Source organism: Aulonocara stuartgranti (assembly GCF_965226115.1).
Source record: "Aulonocara stuartgranti genome assembly, chromosome: 4".
NCBI classification, from domain to species: Eukaryota; Metazoa; Chordata; class Actinopteri; order Cichliformes; family Cichlidae; genus Aulonocara; species Aulonocara stuartgranti.
In genome coordinates this window covers 28145538-28170454 of record NC_138942.1, presented here as the reverse complement: position 1 = coordinate 28170454, position 24917 = coordinate 28145538, and the positions used below count along the sequence as shown (strand labels likewise).

General features: G+C 42.5%; 1 protein-coding gene and 1 long non-coding RNA gene across 8 annotated transcripts in view; one reads left to right on the top strand and one right to left on the bottom strand.

Annotated features, from left to right (window-relative positions):
• Positions 1-3022: 3022 nt before the first annotated feature.
• Positions 3023-24917, bottom strand: part of wizb (WIZ zinc finger b) — a 32631-nt gene continuing 10736 nt past the window's right edge. For 4 of the 6 annotated variants that reach the window (XM_082529170.1, XM_082529171.1, XM_082529172.1 and 1 more), the window contains 11 exons: positions 23103-23513; positions 21014-21163; positions 19886-20413; positions 19350-19805; positions 18755-19258; positions 16363-16938; positions 16049-16260; positions 8406-8706; positions 7896-8061; positions 7079-7450; positions 3023-6992 (listed from right to left, as the gene is read on the bottom strand). In XM_082529170.1, coding sequence (XP_082385296.1) covers positions 6983-6992; positions 7079-7450; positions 7896-8061; positions 8406-8706; positions 16049-16260; positions 16363-16938; positions 18755-19258; positions 19350-19805; positions 19886-20413; positions 21014-21163; positions 23103-23513 — 3686 coding nt within the window. In that variant the 3' untranslated portion in view covers positions 3023-6982. Of the gene's footprint in view, positions 6993-7078; positions 7451-7895; positions 8062-8405; positions 8707-16048; positions 16261-16362; positions 16939-18754; positions 19259-19349; positions 19806-19885; positions 20414-21013; positions 21164-23102; positions 23514-24917 lie in introns of those variants that run through there. The other 2 variants (XM_082529173.1, XM_082529174.1) reach the window with 2 other exon arrangements.
• On the top strand, positions 8630-23335 carry LOC309704165. 2 transcript variants are annotated; one of them, XR_014276159.1, is made up of 3 exons: positions 8630-8693; positions 22960-23050; positions 23248-23335. It is a non-coding gene; the product is annotated as an uncharacterized lncRNA (long non-coding RNA). The 2 variants fall into 2 exon arrangements; XR_014276160.1 differs by lacking the exon at positions 8630-8693 and adding an exon at positions 21584-21642 and having other exon boundaries at positions 22953-23050.

The window sequence follows — 24917 nt, the reverse complement described above, 5'->3', positions numbered from 1 at the left end:
ACAGAATAACAGGACTCAGAGTAACTGTATTCATGAACAGTGACCGTTTTCTCTCAGTGAAGAGGTAAATGAACTTGAGTGACAGACATTAATGAACCGTCTTGTGACCGGACACCCAGGACATCTTCTCCTGGATCCACGTCTTCAAGCAACAGTTTTGTCTTAAGCTTGGATTGCATTTTTACTTGTATTTGAAAGGCATTGCTTCTACTGACAAACACAGGAAGAATTGTTACTCAGTTCTCTACTTCCCATCAACTCCAGTATAGATTTTTAGAGTCTCTTTTGAGTCACTCTCACTGTTCTCAATGTCTTGTTTTACCTGCAGCAGGAAGCTATTATTTGTAAAATTGCTCTATTTACTGCTAGTTCTTCAGCATCAAACCACAGACTGACTGAGTCAGCCGCTAGAGTTTGGTGTAGCTGAAAGGATAAACTGTTTCTCTCACACTGGTGAAGACCCAAAACAGGGTTTTCAAAAAAAGAGTGAAAGAAATAAATGTTAGCTGCTATGTCAAAAATAAACAAGCATTAACAGGGCTGTATTTAGACTCCTAGATCAACTCACCATGTACATGGAAAACCCGATCTGCAAAGCTCTCTGATGTGGCTATGTATTTGGGAGACGGATGCTTGACGTTCATTTAGAGGCATGTTTATCACTTGGGAAATAAAAGTCCAATATTCTCTCTCCTTTAGCTGCTGAGTGCTCTGCTTTGTTCAACAGCTCGTTGCTACATTGTTTTTGTTGCTACTGGATAAAAGATGCTAACGTGCTATTAAGTGCTCCGCAGAGCTACGGGAACTGTGAAGCTGAGTGCAGGTAAACCTTTTCACACAGCACACAGTCAGAGTGCCACCTCTATCAGTTCTAAGATTGTAAGTATCAGGACATAAAAACAATCTGGTCCTTAGCAGGTCTAAAATGAGTTAGGTGCAACCTCGGTGAACAACAACACGACATATTACACTGTGTCATCGTCAGTGTTGGTTAAGTTATTTGAAAAAAGTAATCAGGAACTAATTACTGATTACTTCCCAAAAAAAATAATCCCGTTACTTTACTGATTACTTATTTTCAAAAGTATTTAGTTACTTAGTTACTTTTTAAAAACACGATTTACAACCTGAATAGGTGATAGCGATAGATCTTTCAGTCCAATTCTTCTTTTTCTGCATAATCCATCATACAAAATGTAATCAAATGGAAAAGTCTCTTTTTAAAACTTGTTTTATTAGTTTTAATCTTTTAACTTTATGCAAAAATTTAATTATATGCAACATTCTCTGACTGGAAGAAATTTGTTTAACATTTAAACCTATTTTCTGCACATTCCAGCACATAAAATAAAAAATTTTTTTGTGTTTATACTCAGTCTTTCAAATAAATGCAAGTGAAACACAGCAGAAAATAAATAAAATCAAAGACTCAGCGGTCCTGTTGCTCTATTTTAACCTGTATAGCAGGCGGATGTTTGCCCTGGTGCAGGTGTGCCACATCTCTGGTCATCGTTTATTTAACAAAAACAAAGCCATAATGCAGAAGCAGAGTGTGACAAACTAAATGCACCTTTACTGCTTCCACGGGAATTAAGAGCAGTCAGCAGTCAGAGCTGCCGGTCAGATGCACTTGATCAATTGATCATTAGCAGTTGATCAATTAATCACCTCGGCAGCGACCTTAGAAAAACAATTGTAGCTGCTCGTCAGTCTGGAAAGGGTTCTGAGCCCATTTCCAAATAATTTCAAGTCAATCATTCAATAGTAAGGAAGATAATTTACAAGTGGAAAAGATTTGGGACACTTTCCAATCTTCCCTGAAGAATTCCCTGTGAATTCACCCCGAGGTCATACCATGCAATGCCTAGAGAATCTGCAAATAACCCAAGACCTACATCTCAGACTCTGCGGGCCTTAGTTAGCATGTTAAAAGTTCATGAGAGTAAAAAGAAAAGAAAAACACTGAAAAAGGATGACTTGTCTGGAAGGGATACCAGTAGAAAGTCTCTTCTTCCTAAAAAGAACATGGTTTAGGTTGGCAAAGCAGCATCTGAACAAACACAAAGGGTGTGAAGGGGTGATGAGTCCAGCATGAACTTCTTGCTACACCAAAGTAATCTGGAGTCAAATAACAGCTAAAACTGGGCTGAAACAAAGTCATGGAACAGGAAACTGATCCTGAGCACAGCGGCAAATCTACAATAAAGTGGCTGAAAAAGAAAAGAAGCTTAGTGCTGCAATGGTCCAGTCAAAGTCGACCTGAGCGGGATCTTAAGACAGCTATCAATAAATGAATTCCTGCAAACCCGTAAAGAAAATTCCTTCACTGTGATGTGAGAGACTCATAAAGTCATACAGAAACCAACTACTTCAAGTTCTCACTGCTAAAGCTGATTGTACAGGCAGCTGGATCAGGAGCTTTTTACACGCTGCTTTTGCATTTTGGTTTAGTTTTTTTTTTGAGGAATAACACACGTCGTATGTCATGTGTTGACATTAATCTGAAGAAGTGGATAGTTTTCATTATATTGTGTTATAGCGTTTTTCTTTTTATTAACATCGGTCCCATGTATTAGAGCATGCACAAATGTGTCCGCTTCCCCTTTTCACTTTACTCGATTTCCCTTCTGGAAGCTGTCATGATCAAAACCCCCAGGGCAGCTCAGTGTTCAGTTTTAGTTCTTTTCCAGGGGTAAGAATGAAAATTGAAGGCTGTGTATCGACGCCTGCTGAAGCCGTGGCATTTTGATCCTGATCACCGTTCTCAAGTAACTTTGCTGTTTTATTATTTACACTCTGTGATTTAGACAGAGATCATTTAAACACTGCTAACTAATATTCCCCCCTGCCACCTACAGCTGGGGTGCATCCCAAACCTGCTTGAAATGAATGCAAACTGGAGCTTGTATTCTAGCTCCCCCTAGCGGTTTGATAAAACAATTAACCAAAGGCTTTTGACACAGCCGTCAAACATCACCGCCGTGTGACGCAACAACATAACAATAAAGACAAAGATTCGGTGTCTGAAACTGAAATCACATTTATTGTTTGTTCTGGAGTTGATTTACTTAAAACTTAACCCTTCGTGTACAGTACAGTTCTTTTCTTGACTGCATCTTTTTCTTCTCAGTTAACATCGTCATCTATCTTTTTTTATTAACACTCACACACACACTCTCACACACACGCACACACGCGCGCACACAAAACAGCCAGTTACACCAGCTGAGGCTTAATCGGGTGATCTTAAAAGGGAACTAATAATGCACCGGTCTCCAATTCACACCTCACGCAGCAGTGCAGCCACAAACCTGCAGGAGGCAACAGTGTCTATTACTCTGTGAATGCAGACAGGAAGAATTATATCTCACCTTGCAAAATGGTCCCCTTTAAGGCCCGCTTATTAGAGTCCTTTTGATACCAGGACGTGACAATCATATTAAAAGGTCTTCCTCGCGTTCAGTCACTCAACCAGCTCCCGACCTACAACGCACTCGCCAGCACCAAAAGTTTCAGCTTGGAGAGACTAACAGATAAAATAAAAAATACTCTAAGATTCACCTTGCAGGACTGCAAATACAGAAATGCACAGAGCAATAAAAAATACATAGCATCAAATGTTGAAATCAAATCACAATAGAGGAATTAAGATCACTTAATTTTTAAACTACCTCGCTAATAGAACTGCAGACGGCTCTACTAGCATCAACAGTTTCTTAAGTACATGTAGTTACTGTATATAGTATGCATCTATACTCCATAAAAGGGTTAAGGGTATCGTTTGGATCAAACAGTCACGTTTCAAGCATGGGCAACACTGGAACAAACTCTAAAAGGTTGCCCGCCTACATGGACCCTTTGAGTTACTGCTTCGGTTCAAGGTTGATATGAGAGAGACTACAGACCTCCGATCCTCAGGAGGCCGAGGTTGACTGCGTTTCTGCATTTGGACTGAGGGCTGACGGTTCTCCAGAGCCCTGCTTTGTAATCAAGTTTGGCTTGTGTTCACGTTTAATTGGAAAAATCTAACCCCCACGGAAACGAGAAGCCGCTTCAGCAGCCCGAGTCTTTAAAACTGGGGGATCCACCGTTGGTTCAGTCCATTGTTCTGCGTGGGGGGCCCTGGGGGAACCCGGTAGCTGTGCAGAGTTTCCTCCACCATCAGGTCCAATGTAAACAGCTTTTACAGAGGCAAGACAGGGAAGTAAACAGGCTCTTTGGCACATCCTAACAAGACGATGGATGCATGTAAGTCCAGACAGGCTCCCACATTTAGTTCGTTTTGACCTTAATGAGGTGTCTTTGTATCGAGCGCGTTTACGTCTGTCTCTCTCTCTCTCTCTTTTAAAATGGGGAAACAAATGCACATTTGCTCTGTATGTACACCGACATACAAACGAACACGCTGGCATAAAAGCGCACCGCCGGCCTATTTTCAAAAACATTCCTAAGTTATACTCTAGCTTTTAAATGACCTAGCTTACCACATTCAGAAGCAACATAATAAATAAATAATTTGGGTTACATTGAAAAAGGCAGGTAGAAAATGGCAACACTGTGAATGGAGATGTGTAACCTTGAATACTGTGGCCTCACGTCTCCAAGATTAAAAAGCAACTGCAGCCCTATCTGTTGAAAACAGCAGGCTGTGGAGTGGTAACATCGTGAAAGATAAAACTGTTACCTGATTTGTAGTACAGGGCCTGTGTTTGATTTGAGTATGAATGTGTGCGTTTAAGGTTTTGACAGGTGCTTTAAGCTACATTCAAGCGAAACATATATTTTGGGGAGAGTATTACTTCATAGAGTAAGGAGTTTCCCTTTTTGGGTGTGCTTCCACTTTTTGTTCCTTCAGTCAGTCGGAATGTGTCTTTGTCAATCCGCATTAGGGATGCACTGACTCCGGGACCTTACAGGTAACAATTTATCTAATTTTGTTTATGTTTTTGTTGTTCTTGGACAGGGGTTGCAAACCTGTGGTTCTTTTGCTCACTTCCTATGACACATTTTTTAAATTTGACGCATGAACAATACAGGATTCTTAAGACTGACACCGGTACTGATATTTGGTGCTTTAAAAACTCGAATATTTTTGTGCTTTCAGACGCACGAAACATACGCAGATTTGTCTAACATTTGTTATGTGCAATTATTTCTTTGCCCTGCCCGACTCATCGCATCAGCTGGTTGTTGTTTTTGTGGCATTCTATACATTGTAGCCAACAGTGAAGTTGCAGAGTGCCCTCTGGTGGCCAAACTGTGCAACACTCATAACATTCATAACATGAAGGGTGTTTCTCCCACCTCATCGTTAGTTTAATTTTCATTTACTGGTTGTTCTAAAAGACAATATAGATAGGCTCAACTGGCTGATATCAGTGAGCTCAAGTTTAAATTTTGTATTTATTAGCGGATATCAATGTGATTGTTTGTAGATCAGATGGTTGATTGTAGCTGAAGGGGGGAAAAAGGAGCACTGCCTCCTACTAAACTAAATTTTAGTCAACATTAAATTTAAAATGGGGATTTTTACTTGTACTAATTTTAAAGCTGTTTGGTTGATGTTACTTTATTATCAAAAAGGTTTCTAATGCGATTCATTTGCAAAAACGCTAGCAGTGGCCTGTATAGCTTTATGTCTAATTTCAAGTAAACACATGCTAATTGAATTTTTTTCCAGTGCTTAATAATTATTTCATTTTGTTGGCAATCCAAAACGATAGTAATCAATTTTCACTGTAGTTCTAAAATTTTTATAAATGTTGCAACACAAGGAATTACTGTAGTGCAAAGTTAAAGTAAGGATGATCACCGGTACCTCACACGTGATAAAGATTTTAATTATTTACCCTACTAGTAAGGTTGATATGCTAATTTATACTTCACTCGTGTCTTTCATTTTTAATTTAGGTTTCATTAAAATCCTCAAATAGGTTTGAACAAAAATTGCTCAAAGCCGTCTCTCTTGACAGTAATGGCTGCAGACCCCCGTTCTAGGAGAACAAAGAAATATTTATTAATTGACTTTTCAATATTTCCAATATTTGTTACCTTAACTTTACTGTCTGGAATATTTATTCAAACTATGCCTAAAAATTTAGTTTATTGAACATTTTCTGATGGATAAACTGAAAATAAATTGCACTTGGGGGAAAACCCCACAGCTGAGCCAGTCAACCAGAAAAAGTTGCCTCCTAGGTGATGCTGGCAATGTTTTCCATCTTTTACCTGTGGTCAATTCAAGCCACAATATTTCAAAGATCAGGCACAGTTTGAATTTTTAATTTAAAAATTTTGTGACTTTAGTCTGGATTTCCCATGCTGTGTCCCTTTAATCACAACAGGCCACCGATTCCTGTAAGTCCCATCTTATTTGCCAATGAGCAGATATCGTTCAACGAGGCCAACATCGACCAATATCAGTGTTAGGCCCATATATCGGTGCATCCCTATATCATATTAACCTATTCAAATTGTATCATTAAGTGCTGAGTGTCCACATTAAAAGTGCCTTTATTAACACTAAGTGTTATCACATGTTTAAAGTCTGAACCGCAAGACTAGCATGATTAGAACTGTCGCTTAATCTCAGTCAGTCAAAGCTACCAACATCCTGGTAGCAATGGTCAAAATCTCACAGGTCTTTTAATGCGCTGTTCATAAGTAGAAGATTGGAGGGAAGGTTGTAGTAGACAAGGTGTTAAAGTTTAATAAAGGGTTATATTAAACCCTAAATCGCCCAGTGAATGAGAGAGGTACAGTAACGATCCACATCTGAACATTCAATATAAACAAGGCAAACACAAACATTAGTCCATCTCTCCTTATAACCTTGGACATTTCCCGTAATCACCCATCCCTGGTGTGCAGATAAGCCAGTGGAGCTTCGTTCTCATGGCAACGGGACTTAGTAACAGTCTAGAAAGCTGCTTCAAAAGGTGCTTGGGGCTCAGAGGGCTCTTTGGGAGGGAGAATGCTCCTCCTAAACACCACTTTGTGAAGGCCAAAGGACAGAAACGGGTGAACAAGTAGAAACTGGAAGAAATAAAATGAGTACAGGTGATGAATGTGAGCTTACGCTGTCTGGGTGGGGAGAGGAATAGGAGTTGGAGTTAGGGTTGGCTGCTCCTCTGAGACTTGAACTATCTCTGTGGCAGTGATGGCAGGAGCGCACTCGTCCACGGGCGAGGGGGAGAGGCTCTTGGGAGTCGTGTTGCTGTTTGAGGTGGAAGTGAGAGCCGGTGCGGTAGAGGTGGTTCTGGAGGTAGAGGTGGAGGCTGGGACAGAGGCCTGGACCGGCACAGGATCGTCAGCTAGGGCAGGTGGTTCGGTGGCTGTTGCTTTGGCAGCAGCGGGCTTGTTGTAGTTCATCTTGAGAATGTGCTGCTGGAGGTGTCTGATCCAGTCCTCCTGCACCGACAGTGGACCGTGGAACTCGACCTCACAGAATCTGATGAACAAAAACACACTTTTTAGGCTGGAAATGATCACTTACGGCGTTACCAATAGCCAGTAAAATGAATGCAACTACTTATGCTCTAACACAAAGAGATAAAACACAATCCGATGCCGCTAAGCCAGATTCTCTGTCTCTCAGGGGCGGCCCATTCTGCCACTTGTGCTGCAGCTATATCAGAACTTAAGCACTCATTCATGTTCCCTGAAAATCCCAAATGGTTCGCTCTTCTCAATATAGTGCATTAGCAACTAAAAGTGGAGTACTGCTCGACAGGGCGTGGGAACAGGGATTGCTGCTTGGGGGATTAACAGACTATTTAAAACATAGGCAGACAGTCCTATTAATGCTACAGTCTCCAAATTTCTAATGCTAAGAGCCCTGAACAGTTTTTCCTGGGTCCTGGAAAGCTATATCCCAAGACACAAGTTTCATATACCGGCACTTCAGGGTGTAGAACTTGCCCACCACTTTGACCAGCGGGTAGGAGGGTGGTTTGGGCACCAGGGCGGGGACGGTGCCTGTGCGCGGGGGCTTAGGAGGGCCGCTATCCCTCTCTGTCCCGTCCGGGCAAGATGGGTGCTTCAACGGCCGACGCTCAAAACCTGAGCAAGAGGAGGAGGTAACAAAGGAGGTTGGTGCAAAGTAGAGCTGCACCAAAATGCTTCAATGTCAGTATAGCTTAGAGGCAATTCAGTCATTTAAAGTCAAAAGGGGTTCAGTTTTCTGCCTAAACCTAAAAGATGTATAACATTGTAATATTTCCTTAACAATATAATGTAAAATGGTTAAACACTGACTGAAAAAAGGGAAAAATTAGGGTAATTTCGCCTGTCAAGGGCTTGTTAATGCCAGTATTAACAACTGATTTTTTGAGAATATATAATACATTGTATATGTATGCACCTATGTGATTGAGAGCCAAGACATATGCTCTATCCTCACGTACCTCTAGGCAGGCGGACATTGAGCTCACTGCGCGCCACCTGTGCTTGAAGCGTGTGGCCGCTGCCGAGCCGCGAGAGACTGGGACTGCTGCGACCAGCCCTGATGGGAGCACCCTGGAAGTTGGTACCAGTTTCTTCCTCTGCAGTCTTGGAAGAGCCCTGGCTGACTTCGTGGCTCAGTGGACGCACCAGGCTGACAGCCAAAGAAGAAGACCACTGAGAGGAGGAGGAGGAAGAGGAAGCCTTCTGCGATGAGATGGGGAGGATATGATCAGAATCCGCAGTGAGCGGTGAGCTGCTCTTCTGGAACATGGAAAGAATGAGTGATCCTATCAGCAGTAAATTACAAAAAGACTGGCGAGTCCTGGTGTACTTGTTACCATGTAAACAGAAACACTGGCACATTAACAAAAGTAAATAAGAACCCAGATAAGACTTTGAATTTCTTCCTATATACCAATAAGGCATATGAACAGAGTAAATATGTAACTTGGAAGCAAGCGTTAGCTTAGTTTCAAGCAAAAAAGTAGACGGTTAGCTAGGCTGGCTCTATCCAAAGGTAACAAAATCTACCACCAGTTCCTCTAAAGCTCATTACTTACTAATTAAAAAGTTATGTGACTTTTTTTGAAGTCATTTTGGGGAGGATATCTGCCAACAATTTCCTGGCCTGGTGCTGGGACTGACATGCTAATTTAAGCTAGCCAGGAACTAGCATTAGCCTCCTATTTAGTGCAGAGACAGTATTTAAACTACTATATTTTTTGTTGTTTTATCTTCACTTTCTTTAATTTAAGTGGGTTTATATCATCATCATCTGTCTATCTTTTTTCAGTAGATTAAGCTTATATTGCTATAAGGAGAACTGTGCTGTAATTTGCCCCTTTCAAGTACACAGCACCCATATTAGTGGGGTTCATAAGTACCTGGACACAAATTGTTCTCAGCAGCTGTTAATCAGCACAAAGTTAGTTAAAAGATGATCACCTGTGTCTGAGAGGTATGAGGTGACGTTTAGATTGATACTGACTTTGTCTCTTCATAATCTGACAAGTCCTGTGCTCGATTTTGTCCAGTTCTGACACTTTCCACTTTACAGTATTGTAGGGTGGCTCAAACTCTATTTGTACTTTTCTGCATTTATAATTACATCAATTCTAACAAGATTCCCAGAACCACTGGCTGATCCACCTCTCAGTGTCAGGTCTTTGTTGGATTTCTTAAGGACTTCAGCTATAGGTTGTTTTTAAGGCCCACTACATTTGTCCTCCAGTTGTCCAGTTTAATCAATTTAAGAACACACCATTTTAGCCTAATTATTTGGGGGGTTCACCTTGTTGGTACAAAAATACTATTTTATGTCTCTCAAACTGTGTAATCTTTGACATTTTTAATAGATTCAGTTAAATAATGGGGAAATTTTTGTTTTTTGCAACAGGCTAGTTGGCTCTTTGCTAAGTTGTCCGTTATCTGTAGACACAACAAAGAAATGTTCAAAGACCTTCAGAAAGCCTGGAGAACTACTGGACTCCTTGGAAGCAAGATATATAGAAATGAGGGGGTGGCTCAAGACTTTTGTACAGAATGTTTAAGCCCTTAAAATCTGAGCACTACATGTTAAAAGGGTTTTATCTCCCACCTAGTTCTTTCAGCACGTATGCAAAAAATGTGTAATCATGCACATAATTACAATAATTACAGTCTGGACAGTGCATCTAACTACAACCAATCTAGCTGTGTTAATGAATTAGGCAGCTGTAACAGAAAAGATTCTCTCTACTTATTTTAAAATTACCGTATTACACACTATATATCCAGCTGTCCCAGCTGACCTTTCTCTCACACCTGTCATGTATAAAGCACTAATTAGAAGTCTGATTACAATAAAAGCACTTAGAAATTAACAGACCCTCCAATGAGCTTTACAAAACAAATGGATGAAAAAAATGTGATTAATAAGGAAGGCAAAAGATCTGCAGACATATGGGGACCTAATTTGGGCTTCTACTGACACCAATGCATCAAATAACGGGGACCTATAGCTGAGCTGAGCATCAGACTCGTTCTATTAACATGGATAACTGCAGATATTGGCAACACTTAAAACTCACTGATGGAGTTTCAACCATCAGTGAAAACCACAACCCTAGCCATTGTTGTTTTGGAGACCAGCAAAAAGGTTAACACTTTATAACACAACGCATGACTAAGGGTGTAATTCCCCTGCAATAAAATTTTATTTCAGTGTATTTTATTTGAAAGTACAATATAACAATATTTACCAACAAATTCCTTAAAGGCAGGAATGGCAGAATAAGGTGGTAACAAGTCAGGTTTTTACAGGAAGAAATTAAACAATCATACCAGTAAGTACATTTCAGCACTACGTATGCAATTATAGGTAGTACACGAGTAATTTTAAGCATAGCATAACCTAAGGTATTTTACAGAAAAGAAAAGAAATTGTAATGTAATGTAATTACATTTAAGTACTGCATAAGTAATTTAAAGTGGTGTGCAAATTTATTGCAATTTTGGAGAAACAATATTTCCCTATCTTGATGAATGCTCAATCATCCAGGTAAGTAGATCTCCAAAAGTTGACTCTGTTCATCTGGCCGTAGCGTTTTGAGGGAGAAACATTTCATCACTCATCCAAGTGACTTCTTCAGTCTCAGCTGACTGCAGGTTTCCCCAATCTTATAAACAGTACATTTGCATAATGACTGAAACCAGCACCACTGAAGGAACAATGGGCTGGCAGGTCAGTTCCTTAATCTTAATTATGCAAATTCTCATGACCATTGAGCAACAACCACTGACCAAAACCCACTGATCAAAGCTGACATGTACCGTAAACCTACACATACGGATCAGTATTTAAGGTTTGACTCTCCTCATCCACTGGAGCACAACCTGGGTGTCATCAGGGCGCTACAACACAGAGCGAACACCATCCCCACAGACACAGCGGCCAGGGAGGCAGAAAAACAGCACATCAAGAAGGCCCTGAGTAAATGTGGTTATCCCAGCTGGACTTTTGTCAAAGCTGGGAAGGCGCCAAAAGAAAGCTCCAGCCGATCCAGGAGAGAAGGACAACCGCTGCCCAAGTGAAAACCTGTAGTGATCCCATATGTGTCAGGAGTATCGGAGCAGTTGAGACGCATTTTTTCTAAACACCGGGTTTCTGTGGCTTTTAAACCCCAAAACACGCTGCGCCAAAAATTGGTCCACCCCAAGGATCAGGTCCCCCGACACAAACAGAGTAACATAGTGTACGCTGTTAAGTGCCAGGAGGATTGCCAGGATTTATACATCGGGGAAACCAAACAACCTTTGGCGAAGCAGATGGCACAACACAGAAGAGCTACCTCGTCAGGCCAGGACTCTGCAGTCTATTTACACCTACAGGCCAGTGGACACTCTTTCAATGATGAGGATGTTCACATCTTGGACAGGGAGGAACGCTGGTTTGAGCGCAGAGTCAAGGAGGCCATTTACGTGAAAAGGGAAAGACCATCTCTGAATTGAGGAGGGGGCCTAAGGGTACATCTTTTGCCATCTTACAATGCTGTGATTGCAGCCATTCCCTAACTCTCTGTGAATGGTACTCATGGTTGTTGATCAATGGTCATGAGAATTTGCATAATTCTGATTAAGGAACTGACCTCCCAGCCCATTGTTCCTTCGGTTGGCTGGTTTCAGTCATTGTGCAAATGTACTGTTTATAAGATTGGGGAAACCTGCAGTCAGCTGAGACTGAAGAAGTCACCTGAATGAGTGACGAAACGTTTCTCCCACAAAACGCTACGTCCAGATGAACAGAATCAACTTTTGGAGGAATATTTCCCAAACTTACATCGTACATAAGCTGTGTATTTCGGGGTGAGGGTCATGTTATGGGTGAATTAAATCACTGTTAAAACATAGCTTTTAAAGAAAAGGAGTGTCTCTTTTCCTGTAAAATACCTGGAAGTTAGGCAATGCCAAGACTCTCCATAATATCACCCGGATGTTAAAAAGCACAGCATTCGATGCAAGATGGCGAAATATTATGTTTTTCTGCAAACCTACCAAGACATTCTGCAGTTATTAAAACTACTTACAGAATTATTTGTCTTCTTTCCTGTAAAATACCTTAAGTTATGCAATACTTTAAATTACTCATGTACTACCTAAAGCTATTTCCGCAGTACTTAAATTTACTTAGAGTATACTAATTTGTTTGTTTCCTGTAAAAACCTGGCTAAAAAAAACTTATTCCAGTGCACTTACCTTTAAATGTTTATAGGTAAATATAATTAAAACAAATAATAATGTGATTCCATTTAATGTGCTAAGTATGTGCTGCAATTGTGTCTATGTGTTTGTGTGGCAGGTACTAGCCAAGATATGCTCTGGCGCATGACCCCAGTGAAGCTAACTAGCTTTTAGCTAAATATACTGAAGAGACACGGCCTCTGGGTCTGAAAAGTCAAGCAAATGAGAAAGTACCTTAAACCTGCATTTTGAATAGGCACTGAAGGAATGTGCGGCTGCATAATGATTGTAAGTCAGAATGTATAAAAGTCTATTGAGAAAATGACCCTTGATCTATAAGCTCATTAAACGCTTTTCTAATGAGTTTACCACCTAAATTGCTAGTTTCAGGTTCTGATTCATATACCTCACTGTTCTTGTTGGGAAGTATGCTCCCATTTACAGTAAAACAGACAATAAAGCTGGATATGTGCACATCCACTCTTCACTTGTGTCATCTAGTCTCAAAGAATACACACTGTTTGCTATAGTGTACAGATACAAAGTTTTTGTAAATAAATACAACCTCAGAAAATACATTTTAATGATGTCAAACTTCCTCTTTTAGAAGAGTAGTCTACCCAACATTTACCTAAGAAAACAGCACATATACTATGAAGAAAATCTAAGAATCATTCCCCCAAATATCAACAAATCTCCAGCTTTAAATGTCACACAGCTGAGACACTGAAACTAAAGAGGCGACTTTTGCGACAGCACAGTTGGCCCAAGCAGACCTTAAAATCCACGATGATGTACTTGAAGAAACACTAAAGGCTTTGATGGGGCTCTTATGGTCCCCTGACTTAAATCATTGGAAACCTGTCATGCTGTGTATGCAACTAAGCCGAAAAGATCTCCAAGGACGAGCGACTGATCTCTCAATCAAGGACAGACAGGTTTAGCTCGCTACAGAAAGTGTTAGAAAGGCCTCTTTATCGCCCAAAGGGCAATACTGCCAACTGACTAGTGGCAAAACGTTTTGCCAAAACAGCTCCAATTAGATCAATTATCCCAAATAGTGCCTGGATCAGCAAACTTACTTATATAAGTTATATTGGCCTTACTGACTGGTCAGAATGTGTTGGTCTACATGTCTATAAAAAAGAGCTATCATCACAAAAGTTGTCTGAATGTGGGTGTTCAAAACGTGTGCTAATGCGGTATTTCTTCATCCAAGGCAGTCCAGGCTCACTGGGTTGATGACACCAATATTGTTTTGCGGTTTTTTCCTGTGATATTGGTTAGAATCATTCCAACATATCATACCAGTAAAGTGTAGAACCAGACAAACACTGAATTTCTGGAGCCAGTGTTAACAGAAGCACCAGGGGCGGTGACCCCCATTACAGCCAGCGGCAATGATCACAAAGAGAGAGACGGAACAAAAGATGAAACAGACAAATAAGACACAGGCCATACCTTTCCAATATGAAGTCTATACCTGCTTACAAATAGCCATATTTACTCCACTTTAAGACTTTAAGGAAAGTCTGAGTGCTGTGGTTCATGCATTTAATGTCTACCTACAGTGGTGTGTGTCTTGAGCCACCGCTCATTTCTTTATGTTTTGTTTTTAAGGAGCCAGACCTTCTTGCAATTTTGTAAAGTGGTCTTGTCGTGGTGTGCAATGAGGCATTTTTTTTAAAAGTAGAGCAGATGAAGAGTATCTCAAAGTCGTGTGAAACAGAAAAATCCAGCAAAGGGATGACACACGACTTGAAAGATGCATCTGGACTTTTAATTGATCCATCTACTGTTCACTGACGGCTCATCAGAAATGCTCTCAGTGGAAGGGTGGCTGTCAAGAAGCCATTCTTAAGGAAGGGAAATGGAAAAAAGCTGATGTTATGCCAAATTACACAAGAATCTGAACAAAAATCAGTCTGATACGACTGATGAATCTTTTTTTTGTTCAAATTAACATTAATATATATGGATGAAGTAGTGGAGGCTTCATTTTGCTATGCCACAGTCATACTAAGTATACCCGGAAAATCCAAAACAGAACACCATCAGTCATGGATTGGCCTCCCCAGAGCCCGGACCTCAACATTACTGAAGGAGTGTGGGATCATTTTGACAGAGAACAGAAGGAAAGGCAGCAACATCCAAAGAAGAGCTTTGAATGTCCTTCAAGAAGCCTGGAGAATTATTCCTGAAGACTACTTAACAAGAAAGCTGCCTAAATATTACTTAAATATTTACACTGATGCTTGTTAGAATTGTACAAATTCTGATTTTGCCTCATGAATGTTTGCATGTTTCAATACATCACTGCATCTATTTTCCGTTTTCATTTTTCGTATTCTTTGTGTTGTTAAAGCATTGAACCCATTTATGACTGTAAACTTAATGTAGTATATAAAGACGTGTTTTTACTAGTCACTATTAGCTTCAAGCTAACATTAATGGGGTGTTTTTCCCTGTGGATTTTTATAAGTGGATAAAATCTCCCCCTAATTCAAAGATGTCACGGTATAATAAACTGTTCTTTATGTCAAACATATTAAGCAATAGGAAATAAAAGCGACACGTCCTTTCCACTGAAAAGGTCAAATAGTTGCCCAGGTTTATTAGCTCACTAATAATATTAATGGTATTTATATTATTACACCCTTTTTAACCATGACATCAGTCATTACTTAGGCCAATCAAATCCTACAGCGAGGTTGGTTTGACTACGTCTGTATGAAAAAATAATATGATTACAAGGACATTTAAAAGGTAATTCATTTTGTATGTGTGTCACATCACCACTCAGGGAAAAGGTGTGACAGTGACGCAAATGCACCAGAAACTAATTCAGGCGGGGAGGGAAAAAAAGGGGCATGCCATAATTTATCTGAAGATGAAACATAAGCTGCCAGGCACCCTGGTTACTATGGCAACTATCAAGTCAATAGCTGAGTTGTTCTGGCATCTGTCCCCACAGTGATTTTTGCTTGGTGTAAAAGACACAGGATCTACAGTAAGGCTCAAAGCTGCGAGACTACACGTCTGAGGCTTTCCGTGACACAAAATGTCTGTCGTGCCACCAGCTGGGGCTCGTTAGATCTCCGAGCATGACGCCTATTCAAAGACACTGAGAGGAAAGTGAGCGTGTCAGGAAAGTAGCACAGTGGGTTATGATCTCTCGCTGCATAGCTGTGACACTTTTGTCTGAGGCGCGGGCTCCTCCGCTTACAACTCCCAGTTTTTTTGTTTTAAAATCAAATGTTCACAGCAGTCACAACGGGCTTTGAAGTATCACAGGCCTAAAATAAGACCAAGCGGCTCAGCTTGCTGCACTGATCTGAGTTATTCAGCTGAAATGCGTTACCAAAGACTGACTGCCACTCCTCACCTTCTTTAGGGTGGTGCGGTTACCCTGCATGTAGCTGCGGTGCATCTCCAACACCTTTTGCGGCCTGCTACGCATCCAAGCGCTAAGCGTCTCGATAGGGGATCCATTTACACACCACTCGGTCACACCAAACTGCCTCAGGTGGGCTCGCGCGTGGCTGGCTAAAGCCTTACGGTTCTCAAAGAAGAAGCCGCACAGCTCACAACTGGGATCTGAAAAATACAGGGGAGGAGTAAAGAGAAGACCTTTTCTTAGTGGATAATGATCGGTATCAGATGAAGTTCAGGGCAAGTGGAGAAAAAACTGCATCTTACCCTGGTGTGCATGTTTGTCTGGGGAAGGTTTTCTTTTGAAGGAGAAATCATGTGGAAGGGATGAGAAAGTCTTAAGCTGATGTGGAGATGAGTGCGCAGCCTCCACTGACTGGGCCTCCTCAGACAGAGGCCTTTTCCCCAGTGGGGACATCCTGAAAAACTTCCCTGCAGATGGGGTAGCAGATGGGCCCACAGACCCCACACCCTGCTTATGGAGCCTTGACCCTGACTGCTGCAAGCTGAGAGGAGATTTACGGAATTTGGAGGACTGGTAACCTGAAGCGCCCAAACCCTCGGAGCCGCTGGCGCCCCCTGTGCTCTCCCAGGAGGGACTGTTCGCTCCTTGGCTGGACTCTTTCTTCACTCCTTGGTCTGACTGCGAGGAGCCACCCACCCCTCTCTTGTGCATAACCTCCCTCAGGGTGTCGATGGGCGAACCATTGACGGACCACTCTGTGATGCCCATCTGTCGCAGGTGGGAGCGGGCGTGGCTAGAAAGGCCTTTGCGATTCTCAAAATATTCCCCGCAGAACTCGCAACGGATATCCCTCGTAGGCTCCACCTCATGGGCCATGGCTAAAGAGATACCAGGTGAAAATGTGCACACGATTATCACATACAGTGGATCACACACGACTACCGAATACAGTTATTTTTACCAGGAATACACTACATTTACATGCATTGTTTGTTTAGCGTTACATGAGATACACGAGAAGACCTGTCCTACTCTAATCTGTAAGACAGACTGTATGTAAAAGGTGGAAGTAACGGCCAGATGTCTTAAACTTGTAATTTTTCTAATGACCAGTAGGGGGACATTAGGTTATATGGAAGCCTATGGGCATGACCCACGGCTCACTTTAACTATGACCTCAGCAAACACTTTCCTGATGCGTTTATGGGCAAAAGTGACTAGTAGTGCAGTTTTAGTGACTAAAACATGATGTTAATTTTGTAAACCATCGCCTAAAAGGACAATACAGTGGTCCCTCACTATAACGCGGTTCACTTTTTGCGGCCTCGCTGTTTCGCGGATTTACTTTGTGCAATTTTGCATGCTTTTTCTTTTTTTTTTTCTACAGCGCATTTTGTTTTGCGTCCTGATTGGCTGTAGACCACTGTCAGTCAATCTCCTCCGTACCGTGTCTCATGTACAGTACCGAATGCGTTCAGTCAAATTTACATCAATCTTCGATCGCTAGCAGTGTGACTCTGAAGTGCTGTACTGTATGTTTGTAAGTTTTCTCCCCAACAAACACAACAATGTCGACGAAACTTTTTGCACCGTCAAAGGCACCTGCGGTAGCATCCGAAAGGCAGAGGAAAATGCTAACCATCGCACAAAAAGTTGGACTTCTGGACATGCTAAAGGAAGGTAGAAGTTACCGTATTTTTTGGACCATAAGGCACATTGCATTATGAGGCGCATTAAGCGAAACCAAACAGTCAGATAAGTCAAACTTTACTCAACTCATTCTTCTTATTTCCTCTACTTCCATACCATTGATTCATAAATGTTGAATTCTCTCGTAGCTGCTCTATTCCCATGTTCTGGACCTGAAAGCAGGGTTTGATCTTTGGTTTCATTCTATAATACTGGACTTATTTTTTTACGAAGGTTTGAACTTCGAGAGTGTTTAAACAAGAGAGAAAAGTGTGGAAATGTTCATGCCTGTCTGAGAAAACTGTCTAAAGTGTGTAGTGAGGGGTTTTACAGCCTTAAAACATCTATAATAATTGTAAAAAATAAAGTTGGCTACTTCGCGGATTTCACTTATCGCGGGTTATTTTTAGAACGTAACTCCTGCGATAAACGAGGGACCACTGCAAATCAAGATTTGCTATAAAATTTGACTGAAAAGTGGTTAGCCCATGAGCAACCAGTGCCATCACACATATTTGCCATCACACAAAGATGCTGAAGTTGAGGCTTCAAAAAAGGACATTGCCAAATAATGGGTCGTAGCACAGTAGCTAAGACCATCTTTTATATACAGTCTATGCTTTGTAAAACTTACCACATATTCTCAAAAAGGGGGAAAACAGCCTGCATGCCTTAGTCCAAAAGTTAATCATAATTTCCCTGCTTTTAAAATGTTTGTTTTTTTTAAATAATTTGATCAAAGAACTAAAATCAGAAAAAACAGTTTGTGGTTTTATGCTGTTATTTACAGAGATGTTGCTTGGCTTGCACCAAGTAGCCGCTGATTGTCTTAAAAAATACTCCTGACTAAACTGAGGTTAATTCAGTCGGTGAAGCAAACAATAATAAATGATTAATGAATACAAACTAGACATGCCAGTACGTTTGAAAGTGATTTCCCTTATCTATAAATTATTCCTTAACAATTGTTAAATAAGCACTGAAGACAAAACAGGATTCAAATACCTAAGTTGAGAGGAAACGCACTGTCAGAGCTCCTCCAGCTATAGTTGAGAGACTCAGCTGAAAACCCTCCAGATCTCCCCACAGCTCCAGGCGTGGTGACCTCTACCTGCACCGGCTCCGGCTTCAGCTTGAGAATCAGCCCGCTAGAAGGCGTTGATGGAGCCGAGCTCGACTTGGACACGGCGGGCTGAGGACTGGAGGGGCGGGCGAAGGCGAACGGCAGGCGACTGAGGAGAGTAGCTGAAGGAGAAGAGGACACCGAAAGGGGGGAACGAGGCGGTCCTGGAGAAGATGGCGGTGGGGTTTTGAGAGGTTTTAGCGGGAGGGCGCAAGGCAGGCCCCGTCTCGTGATGATCTCCCTCAGGGTGTCGATCGGAGAGCCGTTGACGGACCACTCGGTAATGCCCATCTGACGCAGGTGAGAGCGAGCGTGGCTAGACAGCCCTTTGCGATTCTCAAAATATTCCCCACAGAATTCACAGCCTATCTCCTTTGGAGGTTCACCTTAGGGACGAGAAGGTTTGACCTTGCGTTAAACAGAGAAAGCATTATGCTTCTATAAATTGTCTAATTTCATGGATACTACAACACTCACTGTGTGGAAGGGCCATGAGTTCCCCACTACTGAGGCGGAAGACCTGCATGGAAGAGGACTTGAGACGCTTGGCAGGTGGGCCAAGTATAGATGAGGCAGAGGAAGAGGTAGCTTTGGATGTTGATCCACTCCCGGTCGTGGTCACCTTGTACAGGAGTGATGAAGAGGAAGAGGAGGAGAGTGTCAGCAAGGATGGCTTTGAGGAGGAGAGCGTAGTGGGGGCGAGGCTCCGTGGCTCTGTGTGGTTGTCGAGCTGCAATGCACTGGCTTTGTGCTTAAAGTCATCCGTGTCGATGAGCCGGTTCAGGAGGCTGATGGGAGACCCCTTGGATTCCGAGTACTCCACCCCAAAGTGCCGCAGGTGAGCTCGAGCATGGCTGGATAAGCCTTTCCGGGTTTCAAACCAGGCGCCGCACAGCTGACAAACAATGTCTTTGTTGGGGTCAACCTCCAGTGCTATGAACAGAAGAAAGAAATGACTAAACATGAAGCAATGAAAAGATAAAACAATCATCAGCTAGGACAGCGACACTTACTGAGGTTAAGAGGAGCATCATTCTCCTCTGGCGCCCAGAGGGGTTTGGCTGTTGTTGAGCCGGAGAGGTTAGAGGTCAAGTTTTTCATGCCCCCTGCCTTGTGCTCAGGAGAGCGCAAGGGGGAAGACACAGGTAGTAGAGAGGAAATGGGGGCTTTCTTCACTACCGAGGAAGGGGAGCCAGAGTGAGCCGGAGCTGGAGAGGCGCCCGGAGAAGGTGTGGAGGAGGACGAGAGCGGCACTGCTTTCGCTGCTTTGGCCAAGAGGGACAGAGGGATGGGTTTCTCGTCTAAGTCCATGTCCTCATCTTTTGGGGCAACGGACGGGGAGGGGCTCTCAGCTATGAGTGGCTCCTGAAGAGACGAGCTTATTTTGCGCTCCTTGGCAATCCGGCGGAGGAGCTCAATGGAGGTCCCGCTGCCGTCTGAAACGGTGATGCCCAGCTGGCGCAAGTGAGAGCGGGCGTGGATGGAGAGGCCGCGCTTGGTCTCAAACTGAGCTTCGCACACCTCACACTTCAAGTTGTTGTCTGCACAAGTGTGAAAGACGGCATAAGACTGGGTAATAAGCTGTGTCTTACAAATGTTATAAATGTTTCAAACCGCTACAGATGACATCTGTTTTTAGGCAGCTTGAGCACTTACATGGTGTTTTTCTACTCTGCATACAAAGCATCTATGCTACGAGCCTTATTCACACACACATTCATCATAATCTAACATTCACACTCTGATGAACCAGGTCCTAGGGTTCAGTATCTTCCCCAAGGATACTTTGGTATGCAGACTGGAGCAGTCAGGGATTGAACCACCAACCTTCAGATTAGCAGACAGCCTGCTCTACTTCCTGAGCGACAGCCACCCCAGTTTTAAAACCAGCAGCAGGTGGCTCGGGTTATTCTAGAGACCACAGATATCCCAGAATACACTTACACAGTACTAGGGGTGCTCTAATTACCCCCTAAAAGATTTGTCTTCCTCTCAGGATTTCCCTTGTGATAACCCCCTCTCTTGTAGCATCTCTGTTACCACTACAGTTTTCCCACTGACAGCTATGATGAGGCTTGGCTGTAGCAAATCCAATCCCCTGTAAACACTCTGAGGTCAGCATTCCCACATTCCTGCCTCACCCGCGGTGTCTGCATCCTCCCCAGGAGAGAGGCTGTCCGTGTTCACGCCGCGCGGACCCGTTTTCCCGGGGCTTGAGCTCAAACCGTCCAGGGCTGAAAGCTGCTGCAGCTCCTCCTCATCTTCTTCCTCTGCTCCCTCCTCGTCATCGCCTAAAAACACAACCGTATCCGTGTTAAGTGCAGAAAATCCACAGTAATTAGGCTAAGTGATGAATGTCATGACAAATCACATTAAATAGCAGTCTGAGGGATGCATCTCAAAGCTAATTATACATTGGGGGAAATAAATAAATAAACTTCATCAAACGCATATGCACGCATTAAATGCATGTATATGTGGATAAAAGAAGAAAAGAATCAGGCTGTGAGCTGAAAAATCAGCTCAGTCCTGTGAGCTCAATGCCCTGTTATTTTCTCCCTCCTTGTTACAGCAGCGCGTTGTAATGCATTCTGTGGGGGAAATATGCATAAAAACAATTCAAGTAATGAATCCCTGTCAAAAAAAAAAAAGCCAAAGAACAAAACAAAAAAAGTAATAACTGCACTACAGTATGAAACAAACGCGGCAGTCTTGGTTCCCCGCAGTCAGACATTCCTGGGACAAAAGTGCCATTTTCTGCGACAAATCGGTAAATCAAAAGAGACGTGGAGACAGACAATGCTTTTTGTCTGGTGGGCGGCTCTGCGCTTGTCAGTTCATCTCTTGACTGTAAAAGAGCAGCGATGTGACACCCCGGAACGCAGCGTTATAACACCGTTTATTATGCTAAAGACAACGCCAAATAATCACAGGGCTAATTTCTAAGATCGGAGGCAAAGTGGCAAACGCTAACTTTGTGCCCGTTCGGGCGGAGAGAGAGTGAGCAACCCGACACTTCCAAGTAAAAGTGATACTTCCATTATACTTGGTTGATCCGGATAAGTTGCAATAAGATTACCAGTTACTAACTGCTGCTACTTTGGGTCAACAAAGTTACCACGTTTCCCGACTATTCTCGCGGTCAGTTTATTGTAGGGGGAGAAAAAAAGAGACATGCACAAAAGCATGCACTTGAAGGCACAGCGTGTCCTCTATCAAAAATCAAAGCAAAGTAAAATGGCGAGGATTGGGCAACTGTAGGTAATTTTAGAGATCCTGCAGCATTGGAAATACTGGACGTCATTCGATACGTGTATAATAGAGGGGGGAAAGCACACAGACATACACACTCACATAAATATGTATTGAAAAGAAAAAACAAAACTGCAACAATAGTATCACAACAGCCAAAATGCACACAATCTATCCCCGCGTGCAAAATCAGGAAACCCGAAACAATAACAATGACCCGCTTTATGAGCTTCTGACATGCGTGTCACAGGCTACCTGCACGCGACACTCATTTTTTTTACGCGGTCTCCAACGTGATAGAGTTTTTCTTTCTTTCTCTCTTTCTTTCTTTTTAATGGCTGTTATCTGGCTACATTGTGACAGAAGATGCGGCGCCAGACGTGCAGTGCGAAGGAGCCGCCGCGCGATCCGAGGGCACGCGGTGCACGGGAATTACGGCGCGCGGTACTCACCGGTCCGCAACCGCAGTGCATCGGACTCCCGGCAGCTGAAGCCAGACAGTTTTTCCGCTATTGTTTGGGTCTGCGGGGAGGTGGAAGCAGCCATTTTGCCCCCATATGCACCGCTAAGCTAAGGCGTGACCAATCGAGTGGAGGCGGAGGTTGGGATAAATGCAGGAGTGCCACATCAACCATGGGCATCAGGGATTCTCTCACTCTTTCCAGCTCTCTCCCTCACACACACACACACACACACACACACTCGCGCAAAGACTGATTTTTCTCAGCAGCCACCTGACTCCAGTACTTCCCACCGAGGACAGGCAGTAACTTCAAAACACATTTCTAACTGCTTTATCATTATCTCCTTCTATCTTGGTTTTATGAGGCAACAGAGAGCCAAGCTCAAACTTCAAACGTGGACAAGGCAGTGACCCATCAGAGCCATCAGCAGCCAGCAGATTAATCACACAACCAATAAGTAAGGTCTGTTTATCACATTGCCATTTTTAAAGATGGACCAATAATAGAAACTCACCTTTACACTCTTCTGCTCCGTCCCGCTTCTTCCAGGATTGGGGAGATGCTGAAGGCAGCACATCAGAAACAGCAGCACTCAGGGTCCTTTCGCTTGTCTCCTCCTCCAGCTTTACTTTAACAATTCCCTCCCCTTCATCCTCTAGGTCTCTCTCGTCTTCATCATCGTCCTCGTCTTCCTCCACTGGAGAGCCAGAACTCCGAGGGGGAGCCGTGGGGATTACGAGGTCAGGCCTGCTGGAGAACAGCTCCCTCAAGATGTGGATCGGGGAGATGGTAACATCCCAGTTAGTGATGCCGAAGTCACGGAGGTGGGCCCGAGCGTGGCTCGACAGGCCAGCCCGGGTATCGAAGCCAGCACTACAGAACTCGCAGTGCATCACGCTGAAAGTGTCCGGGTCAAAGTTGGCAACTACAGGGGAAAGAAGCAATGCAAATGATTGAATGTAAAGTAAGGCATGTCATGCTAATGGTTCCCGACCTTTTGTTTGTTTGTTTTATTGTGACCCCCACAAATTGATGGAACAACTTTTCCTTTTAAAAACCCACACACCACAATGCTGGTGTGTTGGTCTGTTGGTCATTTGCTGAGTTACCACTTTGGTCAAGCCAACCACAAAAATAACTGCCATGAAACTTTGAATAATCATGGCTCTCAAGAGATGAATTCTATTCATTAGTGTACTGAACTTTCCTTTAGCACCCCTATCTGGGTGGTCTCAAGTGAAATCTCTCATGCCTCCACCAACTGTTGGGTTATTGTTGGACTTATCTGTAGGAACAGATATCTGGATATGAATATGCAGATCAAAGATTAAACTTTCTGGCGTCTGCTTTCTGCTTGTTAATAAGCAGAATATGAAGGTAAAGAGTCTCTATAAAAAGTGAAAGTCGGATTGCATTTATTAAAATGTAATTCTGATCTACTAACCTGGTATACACCTGCGAGATCTTTGAAGTCTGCGGACCAAATGTTCCTAGTCGTCCCGAGGTCCAGATTAAAACACAGAGAAGACCAGGCATTTGTGGTGACTGTGCCTAAATTGTGGAACACTTTGCCTCTGCATATCAGGACCTCCACAACACTGGATACTTTTGAAACCCATCTAAAGACTCATTTTTAAATCAGTATGAGCCTGTTACTATTGTTTTTATTTATCATCATTCTATAATTCTATTCCCTTCTACCTTTATCCTATTTTATGTCTTTTGCCTTGACTATTTTTATTGTACAATACTTTGGTCAACAGATGTTGTTTTAAAAGTGCTTTATAAATAAACTTGAATTTGAACTTGAACTAATCCAAAAACCGTAAACAAAGAAAACACGGGAAGAGACATGCAGGTTAACTTTCGGAGGTTTAAGTCATCATTGGTGATGATGACCCTAACACTAGCCAATTATTGAATTGTTCTTCCGAGTCTTGGCAATCCCAGAACAAAGAAAACTAACACACAAAAAATGTTCATACAGGGTTAGAGTTGGGTTAGGGTTATGAAAACTTGGGCCTCTAAGTTTTAACTTCTCTCAGTTTTGAGGTGAACAGTTGAAGCAAGGTTACGAGTGGCTGACATGTAAATTTATCAGATTAGCTACATGAACATCTGCGAACATCAGCTACAAAAATAGCCATAAATATGTGGACATGGTTTAAGCCAGAGAACTAGCCGGTAGGTTATAAACCACTTACCAGTTATATTATAGAAATTCAATATACATTTCTCAAAGTGTTCATTACATCAACAAAAAATTAAACACGGAGACAAATATGAAAAAAACGTAAAACCTTGTATAATGTAAAAAAAGGGTATTAGA